Source organism: Camelus dromedarius, chromosome 15 (genome assembly GCF_036321535.1).
Source record: "Camelus dromedarius isolate mCamDro1 chromosome 15, mCamDro1.pat, whole genome shotgun sequence".
Lineage (NCBI taxonomy): Eukaryota > Metazoa > Chordata > Mammalia > Artiodactyla > Camelidae > Camelus > Camelus dromedarius.
Genome location: NC_087450.1, coordinates 14428967 through 14448723, shown reverse-complemented (window position 1 = coordinate 14448723; position 19757 = coordinate 14428967). Strand labels below are relative to the sequence as shown.

The 19757-nt window shown below is 45.0% G+C and overlaps 2 protein-coding genes across 5 annotated transcripts in view; one reads left to right on the top strand and one right to left on the bottom strand.

The window, feature by feature from the left end:
• The window catches only part of ARHGAP25 (Rho GTPase activating protein 25), an 85900-nt gene that overhangs the window by 14086 nt on the left and 52057 nt on the right, over positions 1-19757 (top strand). The gene's annotated exons all lie outside the window — the stretch shown is intronic.
• LOC105088936 (ATPase GET3-like) lies at positions 2935-17887 on the bottom strand. The gene is given in 2 exon segments (XM_064494238.1): positions 2935-3940; positions 17797-17887. Coding segments are annotated over 2 exon segments (1002 nt in total). The 3' UTR covers positions 2935-3029.

Here is a 19757-nt window from a genome sequence, read left to right as displayed (position 1 = left end):
AAAATAAAACCAATGTTTGTTTTTCTCTGCTGCCCTTCCTGGTGTGGAGCCATGGTTTGATCCAGAGAGACACTGCTGACTTTCTTTTGGAGCAGGAAGTAGGACTTTTGGTTTCTGAAACTAATTTGGGACAGCATGTAGGTGACCGAGGGTTAGCTGTTCTCGGGGAAAGGTCAGGATTTAAGTCACAGGGCTGAGGCTGCTGAACAGGGTGATAAGGATGGCTTCTTGCTCCTATAATCAGAGTCTTTAAAAAAACTGAATTATAGTTGATGTACAATATGACATACATTGCCAGTGTACAGTACAGTGATTCACAATTTTAAAAATTTATACTCCATTTACAGTGACTATGAAGCACTGGCTACATTTCCCATGTTGTACAATATTTCCTTGTAACTTATTTTATACCTAGCCGTTTGCACCTCTTAATTCCCAGGGTCTTCCTGATGTCTGAGACTAACCTGTGGCCAAGAAATTAATTCCTCCACGTCAGACTCAGGGACTGGGGAGCCGTGTTCACCAGCCCCGCTCCATTCACCTCCTCTCTTTAACTGGACACCAGTCCCTTCTTCAGCATCCGGGGAGCTCCTAACTCAGGTGCAAAGCAGTTTTTCTCAGGAAATGGAAACATGAAGATTGCACATCCATGTTGTCACAAGGTCAGTGAGTACAGGTAGGCAGCTGAGATGAGGGATGAGAGAGAGCAGGGGAGAGGAGAAAGGAGGACAGAGATTGGGAGCCACCCCATAAAGGCAGGTGGAGGGAGGAGCAGGAGGGGAAACTGGGGAATGTGAGGTGAGTGGAGGCTGTGGGGGAGGATGCTCTGCAAAGCCCCTCAAGCTGCCTTTCACCGGCCACCAACCAGCAGCCAGACTGAGCTTATCAGCCACAACTTCGGAAAGTAATTACGCTGTCAGGCAATTCCTGATAACAAAACAGGCTGTGATGGCTACTGTGGACTGTTGCACTGAAACGTTATTCAGCCTTCCCTCTCTTTGGAGAGACTGAAAAGCCCAAGCCAAGATTTCTCAGACTCCCTTGTAGCCAGGATTCTACAAATCGATTACATTCTGCCTGATGGATTCACTCGGAGATCTGGAAGATGGAAGTCAAGTGAGGGCGTCTCTCTGTGGCTCCCTCCCGGCTGTTACTGGCAACCAAGATAGGATCACATGAGGCTTGTGGGCAGATCTCCAGGGCCCGCTCTCCAGCGTCTTGGGCACAAAGGCAGGGGGAGGGACCTTACATGTGGAATTTCCCCAGAGATGGTAAGTCTCTGAGGGAATCAGGTCTGGTTTGCTCCAGGGCCTGGAGCCAGTTCCTCCAAATACTATGTAAGCGCCTGAATCCTAATACGGCCGTTCCTACTTTGCACACTGCACACTGATGGATACATTGTCGTGTGTCACCACTGTGGTTTGCACAGAACTCTTATCATCTTATCCACCCAGAAATGCCCATTTTATAGACTCTTCTACCAAATACATCTCCCCAGTCCCCAGTGCCATTGACTTCCCAGCAGCTAATTAGTGCCCGAGCAAACTATAGCCCTCGGGACACTCCTGCCATTCAAAAAGTTACAAGAGGTTCACCGACCAGTAGGAAAATCACCTGCAGTATACCCAGCTAGCACTTCTGTGGGTCCTTCGGGGAGAGAGGGTCACCATCCAGTGGCCTTCCATTTCTAGATGTCTCTCTCCGTTCACTCCCGCCATTGTCCACGCCCCTCCCTGCTCTACCGAGTGGCCAAGATCCTCTACCCAGGGTTGGCTGCATGGGTGTGTGGCCTGGGCAGCCACTCAGGGCCCTCAGCTCAGAAGGGTCCTGCACTTGGTTAAACCCTCTGCTGTCGCCATCTTGAAATTCTTAATTACTTTAGAACAAGGACACCACATTTTTATGCCGTACTGGGGGCCACAAATTATATAGTTGACTCTCGTGTTCTTCCATCTTGTGCCCCAGGACTGGGGTCGTTGTTGAGCCAGACCTTGACCTGTTGACCAGGACCTCTTCCTCCCCCGAGCAGAGCACATGAGTCCTGTCCGCTCTCTCTTCTACTTGCCTCTCAAGTCCTCCTACAGGTCTTACCTCCATTTCATGCTCAGGTTACTGGGAACCTCCTCACCACTGTCCAGCCTCCAGTTCTCACTGTCTGTAACTTACTGTCCCCAGTGCTTGCACGTGTTGGTAGTTTCATCGATCAGGAGATCTCCCCAGAGCTCCAGGGAATCCCAGGAAGGTGGCATTAGGTTCTTGAGCTGAAACGTCCCTACCCCTCTTCCAAATCATTGGTTCTCAACTTGGAATTTTTAAAGGTTTTAAAGGTTTGGGGTGTCCTAGAAGGGCTTACTTTTGGAATAAGTCTGTAGACTCCTGAATTTGAAGACCACGTCTCTTTCCATGTGTTTTACCTGTTCACATTGTCCATTTCATCCCCAAAGGGATTAAGGAAAGCTCATTGCCAGTGAGAGCCCAGAGACAGGTAGGATTTGCACATTCACTGGGTGAGGTGGGGCTGCTGACCTTGTCCCATCCCATCTTCTCCTCACTCCCAACTCAAGCCTCTTGGCTGGTCTGCCAGCGACTCTGGATGGAAACCAGAGGGGAACGGGAAACTCTCAGGGACCCAGTGCTAAGGGCAAAAAGAGAAGACGAAAGGTGCATAGCATAAAGTGATCCTCGCTGTCTTCTTTATCCAAAGTAGCCATCCGTACCCAGGTGTAGCCCAGATACAGCATAAAAATAGACAATTAGAAAGGATGATTGTGAAGCAAGGACAAATTATTTTGTATTTTCCCTCCTTATTAATTTTTTTTTTTTTTAGTTTAAGATCATTTTATTGAGAAGGGAGAGGCGGGGAGAGGTGGGGGGGAGCTCCCCCAGCCCCACCAGGGGGAAAAGACCCCCTCCCCGCCTCCCACCCCCCAAATGGCTCCCCCTGTACTATGGGGGAACTCTGTGCAAACTCTGCCCCGGGAGGGTAAAGGGTGGGTGTGAATTGGCAGCAGCTGGGGCTGGTGTTGGTGCTACTGGGCATTGGGGGGCTTGTAGGGCTCCAGGAGGAGAGCAGAGAAGGTGTTGACCTTGTCTGCCCCCCGAACCTCATGGGGCAGCAATGGCAGCTTCACAATGTGGAAGTCTTCGTACAGGTCCTCCATCTAGTCCAGGTACTTGGCCTGGATCTTGTGGCGAGCCTCACACATCTTGCAGGGTTTCTTGGGATCAGGGAAGACGAGCTGGTTGACGATGATGTTGTGTGTGTCAATCTTGCACTTGGCCAGCTCCTGGATCAGCCGCTCCGTCTCATACAGGGAGAGGAACTCGGCGATACACACACAGATGAAGGTTGTCTGCTCAGGGTCCTTGAACTGCTCGCTGACGGAACGGATGACAGGCAGCGTCTCCTCCAGCTTGGAGGCCAGCTGGTCTGCGTTCACGTCTCCCAGGCCCAGCATGTTGCACATCTGTGAGATGAACGGGCTGATCTGGTTCTTGATCTGCATGAGGCGGCCGAGTCCCCGCTCAACAATGGTGGGGAAGTTGAGCAGCCTTAGCGTGTGGCCTGTGGGCGCCGTGTCAAACACCACCACTGAGAAGTTCATGCCCTTCACCAGCCTCATGACCTCTGCATAGCTCATGGCCTCGTCGATGCCTGGGAAGGCGCTCATCGCTTCCTGCATCATCTTCTTGCCCATGCTCAGCATGTTGTCCTCCTCAAAGAACTCGTCTGTCAGCTCTGCCACGCCCAGGCTGGGGTCAATCTCCATGGCAAAGAGGTTGTCATAGCCTTTGATGTTGGTAGGCACCTTGGAGAACTTCTGGTCAAATGCATCGGAGATGTTGTGCGCTGGGTCGGTGGAGATGATCAGAACACTCTCCCGCCCCTTGGACAGCTGGACTGCTAGGCTGCAGCAGGGAGGTATAGCCACAGGGTACTCTCACTGCCATCAAAGTGTTGAAGATTAAACTGCAAAAAATTTCAAAAAAAAAAAAATACACAGCATGAATAACTATGAGTAAGGAGACATCCGGGCATTTGGCGCCTCCGGGAGGACAGTCAGGGACTTATGATCCTCGAATTGGCATAGATTTCCTCTTCCTTGTCTCTTGCCCACGTGGGCTTGATATTTTTCCTTCCTGTTCCAAATGGCTTCAGAGTGGCTCAGGGCTATACCTGTGTTACCCAACAAACATGTTTGTCAGGCTTTTATTCCGTGTCCTTCCCTTTGTGTCTCGTCCTGGGATGGCTTCCAGAAGCCCAATACCCTCCCAAAATTGTATGAAAAACTGTATGTGTACGTGCAGATTCTCAAAGGGGTCTGTAATCGTACAAAGGCGCCAACCGCTGCTTTATGTTTCGAAGCACAAAGGAACCCTCAATAAGGAGCCTGTGATCATTAGACACAACGGGTGGGCACAAGGCTCCCGTCATCGGTCCTGCCCAAACGTGTTTTCTGGGTGTCGTGTGTACAGAGAGGTGGCGTCAGAGGAGGCTGAATGGAGCGAAAACACCCCCAAGGCCCCTTAGTCCACAGCTTTTTCCTGGTCCAGTGTTCCTGGGACAATGTGAGGGTGACAAGGAGACGATTAAGTGGGAAATTCCTGGAATTGCTTCTTGTTGCTGACCCCCAGGCCCCGGCCAGGCACCGGACGGCAGTCCGGTCGTTGATGTGGAAGCTGACTGCGGCCACCAGAGGGCAGCACACTCAGCTGCCGCCGGGATGGGTCAGCGGGCCCCGCCAGACCTCTGATGCTTCGCCAGAGGCTGAGCAGGTGCCCTGGGGAGGCCATTTCATTAGCTTCAAAATAACGTGAGCTTGTGCTGGAGATGCTTGATTTGGGCCCCCACTTACTGCATCCGGGTTAAGAATTTACTGCCCTTTTTTTTTATCTCACTTGGGCCTGGTATCATCAAGTTCAGGGAGCCGAATTCCCTTGCACATCCTGCCAGCTCTAAGGGGGTAAAACGTAGGACCAACCTAAGTCCGCAAAACTCATTACAGTTCGTGGAATCAATAGTGCAAACCGTAGCCTGTATGTTATGGTTCCATTTGTTCTGTAGTCGTATAAGAGCCTCAAACTCTGGGGAGGGTACAGCTCAAGAGGTAGAGACATGCTTAGCATGCATGGGGCCCTGGGTTCAATCCCCAGTACCTCCTCTAAAAATAAAATAAGCAAATAAGCCTAATTACCTCCCCCCACCCCCCAAAACAAAAACAAATAAAAATCCCCACAGACTCTTCAAGCTAAAAAGGGAAGAAGAGAATTCCATTCTGAGGAGACACCTGCCATTATTTCCACCTCCAAGGGACTTGAGGCCCATGGTCATTTATTTAATGGTCATCACTTTACAGGTACGTTTATGACCCTCTTTGGGAGCAGTTTTCCCAGCTCCCCGCCTCAGAGGGCTTCCAGTCCATCTCCATGGGTGGCCACAGGCCTGGCCTCTGAAAGCCTGCCCCTGGACAGAGTTGCCTGGGGCAGGGTGAACAGCAGACTCGAGCTACAGCTCGCTGGTTTTCTCTCAGCCTGAGGTTCACAGAGAACGGGCACCTGGAACTGAGCCCTGCAAATCGTAGGGCACTAAGAGGGAGGCCCTTGAACTTCGTCAAGAGCTCAAAACTTGCAAAATCGACCTGGATTTCGAATTGTCCCGAGCCATGATAAGTTTCCCCTAGATTTCCTTAGTTTTTTGAAATAACATGTTAGCCTTAAGAATTACACACTCATGCACATATGCACATTATTTTTACATAGGTACGTGTGTGTCTATATTTATAGCAGGGTTTCTCAGCCTCTGCACAATTGCAGTTTTGGGCCAGAAAACTGTGCTGTGGGCGCTGCCCTGTGCACTGTAGGGCATTTAGCCATGACCCTGGACTCCTCCACCTCATGGCCATAGCAGCCCTCCTAGCTGTAACAACCGAAATATCTTTAGATATTTGTGAATATCCCCGAAGGGGTTAAGAACCATTGATTGACGTACCTATTGGTCTATCTGTCTATGTGTCTGTCTATCTATCTATCTGTTTTCTATCTATATTAAACCAGCTTGATCCAGAATCTGTTTTCTGCAGCTCCCCCCATTCGACTAAGACAATGAGAAAACATGGATGCATTATGTAAATTGCTCAAATATGAACACAGCAAGTTAACAGCAGAATCAGGCCGGGGTAATTAGGTCTCCTGGACACCACCCAGTTGGCTTTGTACTACTTGCCACAGGAGAATTCCTTTTCGGGGTCTCTAACCCCATCAGCTTGCCTGTCATTGCCCTCTCCCTTGTACTAAAACCCAGTACCATCGGAAGGAGGACGTTGTGCTGATGGAAGGAAACACCCTGGCGACATCCCCTTATTAGTCTGGGACTCCAAACTGAATCATCTGGGTGGGGATCATGGCCAGACATTTTTCATAGGCGTGTGGGCCTGTTGCTGCGGATGGCGTGCCACGAGGAAGACAGGCTTTGGAAGGGGCGCCACCGCCCACTCTGGGACCCTGGTCCCCTGCCATCGGGGGAGATTTAGCGAGGTGTTTTCATCTTCCTTACATTCCCATGTTTTCTGAGGGCACTCACCTCACCCAAGTCACTGTGGGATGGCAGAAGTCACTTTTATTTCCACTTAGAACTTACATTAGCTATGGAAAATTTCGAAGGTCAGGAGGAAGTGAGGATGTCAGATGGTTCTGTGTAACAAACGTGCAACACATGTGAGCAGATGAAAAAATTATTTTGAAATTGATGTCTAGTAAAATGTATTTGCTTTGGTCTTCAGTTATATGAGTTTTGGCAAATGCTGAGAGTCACGTGATAACCACAACACTCAAGATAGACAACAAGTCCATCGTCGTCTTTTTTTTTTTTTTTGAGTTTCATGTTTAAGAGCAGTTTTGGGTTCACAGCAAAATTGAGTAGAAGATTTCCCACATACTCCATGCCCCTACTCATGCATGGCCTACCCCATTATCAATATCTTCACCAAAGTGGGATTCTTTTTTTTTTGGCATATGGTGGGGCTCCCAATTTCTTTTATTTATCTATTTATTTATTTTTATTGAGGTACAGTCAGTTTACAGTGTTGTGTCAATTTCTGGTGTACAGCACAATGCTTCCATCCTACGTGAATATACATATATATTTATTTTCATGTTCTTTTTCACCATAAGCTACTACAAGATAACGGATATACTTCCCTGTGCTATACAGTATAAACTTGTTTATCTACTTCATCATCGTCTGTTTTTGTCAACCTCTCTTTGCCAACCCTAACCCTGGGCAACCGCTCATCTGTTCTCTGTCCATACAGTTTTGCTTATTCCAAAGTGTCATATAAATGGAATTGTACAGTATGAAGCCTGTCGGGTTGGAGTCTGATTTATTTTATGCAGCAGAATACATTTGAGATTCATCCTTGTTACTGCCTGTGTCAACAGTTATGTCCTTTTCTTTTGCTGAGTAGTATTCCATTGTATGGATTAGCCATTCATCAGTCGAAAGAGACTGGGGCTGCTTCTGATTTTGGGAGATCATGAATCAGCTGCTCTAAACATGTGCTTACAGGTTTTGGTGTGGATATAATATCTTACTTCTCTTGGATAAATTTTGAGCAGGCGAGGGTAAGGGTACATTTAACTTTGTAAGAAACTGCCAAATTGTTTTCCAAAGTAGCTGCACCATTTTGTATTCCCATCTGCCATGTTCTAAAGTTCTCGTTGCTTCTCATCCTTACCAGTCCTGGATACTATCAGTTGGCTTTTAAGTTTTACTTTCAGTCCTTCTAATACGTTTGTAGAGGTACCTCATTGTGGTTTTATTGTACGTTTTCCTAAGGGTTGATGATGTTTGGCATCTATTCACTTGGCGAAGTTGCTGTTCAGTATTTTGCCCATTTAAAAAAAAATTGATTTGTTTGTCTATTTGTAGCTGAGTTTTCAGAGTTTTTTTTTTGTTTTGTTTTGTTTTGTTTTTTTTTTTATGGTCTGGGTACAATTCCTTTGTCAGATAGTGATTTTCAATGATTTTCTTCCAATCTGTGGCTTGCTTTTCATTCTCTGAGTGCCTTTCAAAGAGCAAAAAGGTTTAATTTTGACAAAAGCTAGTATCGGTTTCTTCTCTTATAGACTGTGCTTTTGGTGTAAGAGTAGTTTTTGATAATCCCAACCCAGGAGAGTCCCTGGATCTCAAATATGTTTTGTAAGTTTTGGAGACTCTCTGAGTCTCCCATTCAGCTCCTGCCCGCCGTGCTTCGCACACATTGTCTTTCATATTTCCTCTGCAGTGCTGCCCACGTGAACACACCCACACACCGAAGCCTTACAAACACAGATTTCCTGTGTCACCCTGAACCCTCAGCCCTCCCTCTCCAGGCCTCCTCCCAGAGATCACGGAAGTCACATTTTCCAAAGTATTTTGTATCATGAGGGGGAATGTGCTGCAACATTGGAACGGTCAGTGCTATTTTTATGGTCAAACACTCTGGAATGTCATTGTGGAGGCTCGCTCTCAAAATTTTGTGAGTAGAAGTGGTGCTCTGGAAACTCATCCCCCTCAAACACATCCATCCCTCATACGACAAAACTCATGCTATTTATCAATGGATTTCTAACGTTCAAGTGAATTAATTAGCGATGTTTATCCATTTGCACTTTGAAACATCTTTCCATATATAAAAAGGAACAGACGTTTCCCGGGGCTGTTCTTAAGTCTGGGTATGACTTCCTCCCACTTCTCTTAGGTCTGATTTGAAGCCCTCCCGTTTCGCAGTCGTTGCAATTAAAGACATGCCAGAAAAGTGAAGGAGAGGGGAAGGGTGGTGTGAAAGATTTGAAGGAGAAAAAAATATATATATGATCAGTTCTTGAGCATATGCAGTAAATCCTGTCTTCCAATTTTTAAATTCCATATTAAAATGTTTACTGTTTCTTTTCTGAGTGTGGCCCATGCTTGTTCATTAAACATGTCAGTGATTTTATGTCCATTTAGTGCATATGTTGAGTTTAGGGGAATTATTTCCTTTCGATAAAACCCAACACAAATATTATTAGTGATTTTTCATCTTAAAAAGGTCTTTTATGCTATAAGATGTGCCAGACCGCAGGGACTCGGAACCAGGAGCAAATCCTGCATGTCAGGGTATCGGTCACCAAGTCGCCCACGCGTAGTTCCCCTTCTTCCGCATCCTGTTTGTCCGTCCGTGCTTCCTGCCGCTTCAACTTATGCACCGACGACTTCAAGCCTTCGTTTGTCCTTCAGCAGCCATCGGCTCAAAGCAAACAGGTGGATAAAGACCCAGGAAAGAAGAATGATTCTTCTCATTCTTCTATGAGCAACAGGAGACTCCGTGCAGAGGCTGCCAGGGGTGGCCGGCCACAAAGAGAGGTGTCAGGCAGAGGTCTGTGTCCGCCCGCCGAGACAGCCCCCTTCAGACAGAGGCACCGCGCTGCTCACAGATGCTTCCAAAAGAAATCCTAACATTTTTGCGACGACCTTGGGCGATAATAGGGAAACCCCCTAGAGCATTTTTTTTCAGATAGCTGATAAAGTTTGACAGCTTTGAAGAGCAAACAGACCTGCAGGATGTCAGTGGCAGAGTCACAGGGGAAATGCTGCCTTCTGCAAAGCCTCACTCGAGTACCATGAAGCAGTAGCCTGAAATGAATAGAAATGTGGTAAATAACACTATTTTATGAAAAAATAAAATCTCAGTGATTTCCCCCATCAGTAGCTCTGAGCAAGACTTTTTTTTTTTCTATTGATTTATGTTTCATGAATTTTATTTTAATTTTTTATTTTTGGTATTTCAAAATTTATTTCGATCTTATGTTTATACTTTTTCCTTATGAACAAGTAGAAAGGAATAGTATTTTTTCTTGCCAGCAAAGATGCAATTCCACTGTGATATAAAATGATGTATTTCACTCTAAAAATGTAGCTCCAGTTGTAAAACTAATTATGTTCTTTTTTCTAATCTTGTTTTTTTTTTTTTTTTTTTTTTTGATGAGAGGAAGGTAATTTGGTTTATTTATTTATATTTGGAAGGAGTACTGGGGATCGAACCCTGGACCTCGTGCATGCTAAGCATGCACTCTACCGCTTGAGCTATACCCTCCCCTAATTATGTTCTTTTTTTATGGATCATAGATCCATGGAAGACAGATGTTCATCAAACTTTTGGTTATGATTTGTGTTCACCAAACCTCAGGCTCACACATACTGAAAGGAGTTGATAAGTCACATTATGCAATGGGAATGTAAAATTCAGTTTTATCCATGTAAAAAGCACTCAAGGAATATTTGATGGGTGAGAAAAATACAGACAGCAAATTTTTCTATACTGTTCGGGTGGTGTATCTGAATATCATAATACATTCTAATATGCTACATACATCACAAACCCAGCCATAAGAACACACTTAAGATCTCCAAAATCAACCTCTGAAGGGAACACCAAGGCCAAATACTTCTTAGACTTTCATTTCACTACATTAGTAAAAATGTCCTGTGGGAATGGAAAGTCCCCAGCTCATTTTGCATTTCCAATTGTTTCATGAATTTTGGAATGTTTTCTTCTGTCAGTCCTCAAAATATGTTTCACAGAATTGCAAAATGTCACAGCAATGGAAATTCTCACACGTTCCTCAGCCCTCAATTTTATCACACAGTAGAAGTGTCAGAAATTTTCTGCCGCATCATTTTCTGGTTTTTTTTTTGCAGCGTCTCACCCGTACTCCATCACTTTTCTTTACACAGTGAGAACACCAAACACTTGACCTTGCTCCTAAGAACTTCTTTCTTGAAGTTTTCAATAGTTGAATTTTCAGCAACATAGAGCATTTTCTCAGTTCCCGCCCTTTGGTTTGAAACAGACATTCTTCACCACCTAAGAAAGTAGTCTGTCCTTGATAATTAATTTTGTGATATAAATCGATACCGAAACTTATCAAACGTAAATCCTTTGAAAACGTATGGCTTTTCAATTCTTTCACCCATTGCTGTAATAAACCATTTAATAGTTTCCCTAATACGGAAGTATCCTTGACATTTCTGGAGTATTCTAGACACTTGAGCTACCTGAGTGACAAAACAGGAAAATCTCTAACTTTGTGGAGTTTATGATCTATTTAAAATGATCTTTATAAGATGAGTTAGGATTTGTTCCTTGCACAGCAATCAACACCATTCGGTTTTAGAACAATTTCATCTTTCCAGAAAGTTCCCATCTGCCCATTTGCAGTCAACCCCTGTCCTCATCCTCAGCTCCAAGCAACCGCTGATCTGCTTTCTGTCTCTGTTATGTTGCCCTTTCTGGGTACTTCTTATAAATGGATTTGCAATAGGCTGTCTTTTGCATTCAGCATCTTTCACTTAGCGTAACGTCCTTGAGGGTCACCATGCTGCAGCATCAGTACTCCGTTCCTTCTTATTTGGGGGCAGTGTTGTGTTGTACGGCTTTGCCGCATTGTGTCCATCCATCCAGCGGCTGGTGGACTCTGGATCGTTTCCAGTTTGACCATTATGAAGAACGCTGCTGGGAACGCTTGCTTACAAAAATCTGTGGACATATGCTTTCGTTTCCCAGGAGTACATTCCTAGAACTGGGGTTGCTGGGTGGCACAGTGAGCTTACACCTAACTTTTAAAGAAGCATTCAATTTATGGAGCACAGATCCCCTTCTGTTATGGGGAGTCTCTTTTTTTCTCCTCAGGGCAGCCCCAGGTCAGCTGGGAAAGTGCCCCCTGCTCTCATTGGTTCGGTGGCCCAGGTTAGGAGCCAGCAAGACTGGACACCGACTGATCTTCCCGTGGGACTTCCAGCCCCTGGAGAAGGGTGGAGGTGGTGCCCAGCCAGGCCTCTGTCCTGGGAGCACTCTGGGCGCCTCCCTCTGTCCCCCCACGACCCCCAATGCTGCTGTTCTTCTGTAGGAGTTGGTCCAGGTTCTTTTGGCTTTCAGTCTCCCACCATGGATGACTGCTTCTCCACATACACGGAACTGAGGGTTGGTCGGCTCTACTCTCAGTTTAGCCCTGCGCAGCCTCCAGCTTGTAGAAATCCTCCGCCCCACAAATAGCATGTACATAGCATCCTTCTTTACTTTCGCTTTCATTTTACATTTCCTCCTATTATTACTAGAGTAATTCTTTGATCATGTCCATGGAAATTTGGAAATGGGGCTGTTACATCATGGGATCAAACCAACCAGAATTCCAGGGGCTCTTTCCTTCTCAGGCTCCCTCAGGCATTCCCGCTGCCTCCTCTCTCTCCTCCGTCTGCCTCTTCTTCATCCCAAAGGGCTCATTCAGGTTCTATGGTTTCTGTGATGTCTTGGCTGATAGCTCCAAACCATACTGATCACTCCCACTTCCCTGAGCACTTGCTCTCTCATTTTGTTTCCCAAATAATGAGTCCCTCATTTCTGCTCCCCTTTACTCTAATTGTATACCTATGCGTACCTCATGCATTAGTAGAAACTATCCAACTACAGAAAGTAGAAAAATTTGGGGGCTGAGAAGGACCTCAGCATGCATCTTGTTCAACCATCTTATTTTATGTATGTAGAAACTAAGACCTGTTGAAGTTATTCTTGTTAATGACAATAATATTATCTATACCTGCTTTATGTTTCATAAAGAACATTGTGATCCCATCAGATAGGGAAGGGCGATTTGCCCAAGATGACATAGCTAGCTTTGGAAATGCTCGATTTCAAAACTTCCGGAATTCACTTGGGTGTAGATTATGGAAATTCTTCCTTACATTGTTCCTAACAGGTTCCCCTCTGTCATTTCTTTCTTGATTGACTTAAGTCTTAAAAACTTTAAATTGGGAGACTCAGCCTGCAGATCCTTGAAGAAAAAGCTGACATAGAGCTTTTATAAATAACTTTTGTTTTCTTTATGAGAAAAAGCAGGTCGAAGACATAAAAATTACCCAGAATCCCACCTCTCAGGAGAATGACCTATAACCCTACACCAGTCTGGCGTGAATTTTGACATTATATTTTTCTTTGCAACACCACACATGATTTTCCTACGCTGGAATATGTGTGGATACATATGCATGTGCACTTTTTTTTTTTAAAACAAAATGGAGTCACCCTGTATATATGATTTTAGAATAAACAGTTTTTAACCTAAATACATAAATTCAGTGTTTCGCCATGTCATTGTAACCCAGTAAAGCAACATCTTCAAGGCTACGTAAGTTTTGACTTTATGGGCATACCATACTTCATTCAACCAATTCCATGTTGTTGGACATTTATTTGTTTCTATTTTTGAAGCAATATGCTGCAGTGAATATCCTTGTAAATAAACTTAAGATACATACCTTATTATCTCCTTAACTAAATTAGTAGAAGGCTTCTTGGTCAAAAGGGCATGGATGTGTTTGCAGTTGTTGATATATAAAGCCTGGTTTAGAGTTAGAGAGATACATCCAGAAAGATGATGGGTCTGTCATGTCTGGGAGCTAAGGTATCATTCAGAATAAATTGACCATGCAGCCAGTTGAACTGTCAGCCCTTGAGTAAGAGTCATAGTGGCTTTTGCCTACCTCCGAGATGGGAGGGAAGGGGCGCAGGGTGCAACCATTCAAAGAATGACATAGTAATTGAGGATAGGACCTAACTAGTTAGAACCGACCCTGCCCAAGATGGTGGAAGATTCGACTTCCAGTAGACCTTGAGCCTCTTGCTAGGCTCATTGTAACACATCAGCTTCCTAAATGACACACCCACAGGGGCCATGACTGTTCCCAGGCTGACCATAAAAGGCCAAAAAGTGAGCAGGGCCCAGTTCCTGAAAATCCTTGCCCCTCTGCGAGAGACAAGAACCTATTCTCCGGCAACACCTCCAACCCCGTATTATCTGGGACTTCTCAGGGGATCTTCTCTAGCCTAATATTGAATTCACAATCTAACCAAGGTGTGCCAAACCATCTGTGTTTGATTAAAAGCACCCTGATTACGTCTTTTGCCAAATTCATTTTTCTTTATCAGTTAAATAAACACATCACTAGAGACCTGTGGTCTTGGTATAGAACTGAAGTCCCACGTGAGTTGGCAAATTACGTTAGATGTGTCACACCCCAACAGGATAACACACAAGTGGTTGGCCGAAAGATGTTCAATAGGTCTTTCAAAAGAACTTAGTGTTGGAAATGCATTCAAGATGATTTATTTCCATTCTTTTATTTTACAAATGAGGAAATGAAGGCTTAGAAAGGCCAAGAGGATTACACAGCTGGTTTGTGTCTGAGCTGGAATTTGACCCATCTCTTGATGTCCATGCAGATACAGCTTCCACTGCTCCAGGCCGCCTGCCTGCCTGCCTACGTAATGCAGGGCTGGGGGGCTACCATCAGGTGTCGGCCATCTACCAGGGTCCAGCAGACCACAGACTAGCACTTCCTCCAACTTTTATCATCGTAAACGTTGATCATCTGTCACTCTGTTCTTTCCATTGAGCTTGAACTAGGCTTCAGCCATACATTATTTCCGGTCAGAAAGAATTGCCACACAAGATGAAGCCTCTTTGCCTTCCTAGCAGCAGCTGTTTTTTCAAGATGGGGCTGTCCACTGCTCCTTTTCCTTCCCTGGGGGGGACTATATTGTGTGTGTGTGTGTGTGTGTGTGTGTGTGTGTGTGTATGTGTGTATGTGTGTCTGGACATGTACACACACACATACACACACAGACCATCACCACCACTAACAGTTGGAGTAAAAGCTGACTTTACAGGAAATATTATCCGTAACTGGAAGTGTCAGGAGTCCCCCAGTTCCTCCCCTTCATTAACTGATAAAGTGACAGTGCTGGGGAAATGGAAGGGCAGGCTCTGTCCGGGAGGGACTGTGTACGTGTGTGGTAAAGCATCTGTGGAACATCATTCCGCTGGGCTCAGAGGAATAACTAACAGGTCTGGAAATGCAGGCCTGGGAAAATGAGCAAGTTGAAGTTCAGGGCAAGAGCTGATGTGTGAAAAAAAAATTAAGCCTAATAGAACTTATTTTTTAAAGCCAAGTAGAATTCTGAAAAATGTATTTTTTTATTACACATATATTTCAAACACCAACATGGAGAATGAGTGTAATGAACCACCATGTATATCCATTACTGAAATGCAAAATTATCAAGGTTTTTTTCACATTTGCTTTATCGATCCCTTCCTTTTTTTTTCTTTTCTTTCCGTTGCTAAAATATTTTAGAGCAAATCCCAGATGCTATGTAATTTTATTCTGCATACTTAACTATACATCTTTAGAAATATGGACATTTTATTTTCTAACCACATAGCCTGATCACACCTAAATGAAACTAATTAATAATTTATTGGTATCCTCTATCCATAATCTAATTGCCTCAATTTTTTTTTCAAAAAAGCAAAGTGAGATTTATTAAGCAATAGTACACTTTCAAGGGGAGAGCCGGCAGACTCAGGTGAGCAGCTGCTGTCTCAATTTTTAATAGAATCTTTTTATCAGGTTGTAGAGTAAGAGAAGCATATTATAACTTATACACGGGGCTCATCCCTCTTCAAGAATGATTCATTGTTCACACTCTTTTTCTTTATTGAAATATACAGTTTACAATATTGTGTCAATTTCTGGTGTACAGCCCAATGCTTCAGTCATACATGAATGTACATGTATTCATTTTCATATTCTTTTTCACCATAAGCCACCACTAGATATTGAATATATTTCCCTGTGCCATACAGTGTAAGCTTGTTTTTCTATTTTATGTGTACCTGTCAGTATCTGCAAATCTTGAACTCCCAGTTTACCCCTTCCCACCCCGCTCCCTCCAGTAACCACAAGTCTGTATTCTAAGTCTGAGTCTGTTTCTGTTTTAGATATAAGTTCTTTGTCTTTTTTTTTTCTTAATTCCACATATGAGTGATATCATACGGCATTTTTCTTTCTCTTTCTGGCTTACTTCACTTAGAATGACACTCTCCAGGGCCATCCATGTTGCTGCACATGTCGTTATTTTATCATTTTTTATGGCTGAGTAGTATTCCATTGTATAAATACACAACTCCTTTATCCAGTCATCTGTCGATGGACATTTAGGTTGTTTCCATGTCTTGGCTATTGTGAATAGTGCTGCTATGTGTTCACACTCTTGATAGAATTGTAAGGTTAACAATCACTCTTCCCGAGGACCAGAGAAGGCCCTGGGAACAGGCTGGAGTGACATCTGTCAGCTGGGTAACGGTTTGTAGCTGCATCAAAGCCCAGTGCTGGGTCACTAGTGCCAGCCCCGGAGCACTGGCTGGGTCACTGCTGTGAGATCCTGGAGCCACAGAATGTACCTGGGCTTATAAATACAAATACTTCGAGCATTCTAAGGCACTGCTTATTTATAAATACTAGTGATTAAGCAGAAGCCCTTCACCAAGAACAAATGATTGGCTTTGACAACAGAAGGGTCAACACTTCTTCCAATGCCGTCTGGCTTTAGCCCCCCATGTGAGCAGGGAGTGGAGCTCACTGTGCTAATGTCCCACCATCCTCTATGATGCACAGCCCGTCCTGACATCCATGTCTAGGAAGCCAGTTAGCTTTGTACAGCTAAGCAGCCAGAGCATCGACCCCAAGGGTCCACAGGCCGCCGATTGCCGAATCTTCACTTCACTGTGTGTGGGGAAGAGGCAGCCCAAGAGTGCTCGGTAGGAAGCACTCACAGTTCTGCGAGCTTCTTGTTTTTGTGCTTGGCTTCCTGTTATGCAAAGAGAGGCGGAGAGGGGCCGGTGAAGTGCTGCAACTGATGGAGACACACACCCACAGAAGGAACTGCTGTCAAAGTTCCTAAGAAACACGCAAGCTCCAGATTGTGAACACCGGCGGGGTGGCCCTGGAGAGGCAGGCTGGGTGCAGCAAATTCATAGACTGTAGACCCTGCAAGCTTGAAGGAGAAACAAAAAGCCAGCACCACCCCCACTTCATATGCTCCAGAGACCACATTTTTACTTCTTCCTGCAAAAGACATAGCTACATGTGCCAAGTCCCTTTGCAACGCAGCATTTGCTCTTTTAGGTTGAAAGGCTCACTTGCCCAACAATGAATTTCTACGTATACAGAACAAGGCAAAATTAAACCTGCTCCATTCCTGGGTATGGAGGCAGGTATTCAAAGGGTAACTTTTGATACTTCTTTGAATGAGTTTCTTTGAATTTGTTTCATGGATGGTGTCCCAGGACTTTTGCCTGTGACTTAACTCTGGGTGCACAGAGTGTGCCCCGTGCTGTCCTCAGTCTTACATCTTGTTGACTTTTGTGGGGGGCAAATTTTCTCAAGCCAAAGTTAAAGATAAACCTTAGAATTAAAAAAAAGTTCAGGTTAATAATCACAGGATAAATATATACTAAAGTCCAAATACCAGGTTTTGAAAGATTTTTCAAGTTCCCCACCCCGCTAAAGGGTGGGTGCTTTAAAATAGAGGGGAGTTTGCCTTGGAGAAGGAAAAGAGAAAAACGGTAGAGATAGTGGGCGTGGAGGTTCTGAAGTTAAAAGAGTGAATTTTCTTCTGGGAAGACCATCTTCCCACAGTCTGAGAGCTGGACAGGCTGAGGGTCTGCACGTGTGGGGCGGGTGGTGTATGTGTGTCAGTGTATGTAGGGGGTGTGTGTGTGTGGGTGTGTGGAGGGGAGGGATGTGTGTAGAGCTGTGTGGGGGGGTGTGGGTGTGTCTGGGTGCATCAGGGTATGTGTGTATGTGTGTGAGTGGTTATGTTGTGTGTGTTGGGGATGGGCGTGCAGGGTGTAGACAACGGTGTACATATCTTTGCTCACCGTTTCTGGGGAGGCAGCCATAACGGGCCTGCTGTTTCCCAGGCTCCAGGGTGCGGGGCCCACTGTGGGCCGGGGGCTGGGTTGGCTCCATGCTTCTCCCTCCCACGCCTCGGCCACACCGGGCTTTGGTCAGGATCCTCAGGTCTCTTCTAAGGAGCTTGGACAGAGAGGCGTTGACATGTGGCAGGACCACCTAAGATGTCCACTTTCCTGTCGGGGTGTCAGCACAGCCTTGGTGGGGGCTGGAGGTTTCAGTACAACCTCTCTGCCAGTCTTTTCTCGAGGCCTGCCAAGCCCTTCAGAGCTTATGCTGGATGGAAAAATTAGCACGCAGTGGTTTACACATAAGGCGAAGTGGGTGGAGGCCGAGGCAGGTGTCTCCCGTGATGGGCTGCGAGTGGTGGCCTGTCTCTCCTTCACTCACTCTTACTGTCTAACCCTGTGAAGTCTTACACCCCGTTCCCCATCTAGGCCCCTCGCTTTACCACCAGGGTCAGTGCCTTTCTGGGGGCCCAGGGCCTAGGTATGGACACTGGGCTTGGAAATTAGAATTCTCTCTGTGTCACTGGGCAGATCACTTCACGTCCCTGAGCTCCAGTTCCTGGTCTATAAAATAGATGACAGTGTGGAGCTCCCCGGGAAGAGTTAGCGTGAGTACTCAGCCAGACAGGACTGACAGCGTGCGCGCCTGGCGGCTGGTGCAGGGAAGTGTTCACCAGATAGATCGCCGTGGGTGTGGGTCATCCTGCAGCGGGGACTCTCCCTTCCCTGGCCGCTCCGCGTGAGTAGGCACAAGTGAACGTATCTAGAAATGCCACCAAGGGGTAAATCCACCGTTTGCTGTGAATATCAGATGCCTGATGGTGACTCACATATCTCGCTGAACTATTTATTTTACTCAGTTAAGAAACATTTATTGAGGACCTTCAATTGGCCAAATGAACTTCTAGGAGGTGTGGTTAGATTGGTGAAAAAAATGTATACAACCATTATGGAAAACAGTATGGAGATTCCTTAAAAAACTAAAAACAGACTTACCATATGATCCAGCAGTCCCGCTCCTGGGCATATATCTAGAAGGAACTCTAATTCAAAAAGATACATGCACCCCAATGTTCACAGCAGCACTATTTACAACGGCCAAGACATGGAAACTACCTGAATGTCCATCGACAAATGACTGGATAAAGAAGTGTGGTATATTTACACAATGAAATACTACTCAGCCATAAAAATATTAAAATAATGCAATTTGCAGCAACATGGATGGAACTGGAGAATGTCATTCTAAGTGAAGTAAGCCAGACAGAGAAAGAAAAATACCATATGAGATCACTTAGATGTGGAACATTTTTTAAAAGGTATAAATGAACTTATTTACAAAACAGAACCAGACTCACAGACATAGAAAACACACTTATGGTTACCAGGTGGGAGAAAGGGGGGGAGAGATAAATTGGGAGTTTGGGATTTGCAGATAGTGACTACTATACATAAAATAGATAAACAACAAGTTTCTTCTGTACAGCACAGGGAACTATATTCGATATCTTATAGTAACCTATTATGAAAAAGAATATAAAAAGGAATATATGTATGTACAGATATGACTGAAACATTATGCTGTACACCAGAAATTGACACAACATTGTAAACTGGTGATACTTCAGTTAAAAAAAACAAATAATTTTTTAAAAAGAATATAAGGGAAAGCTGAGAGTTTGTTAAGGTTCTTTGTTAAAAAGAACCCATCCTAGGAGTCTTCTGTTTGAACTTTATTCAGCATTATTTTCTATCCATATCATACACACACACACACAACACACATATACATTTTCTTTCTCTTTGTTCCTTCCAATTAATTTTTCTGAGGCAGACACGGTAAGGGTCCTCAAGGTACTGAAATGAGTAAGGCATGGTCCTTGCCCTCAAGAACCTCTCCATGGCTCCAGCATCTTATA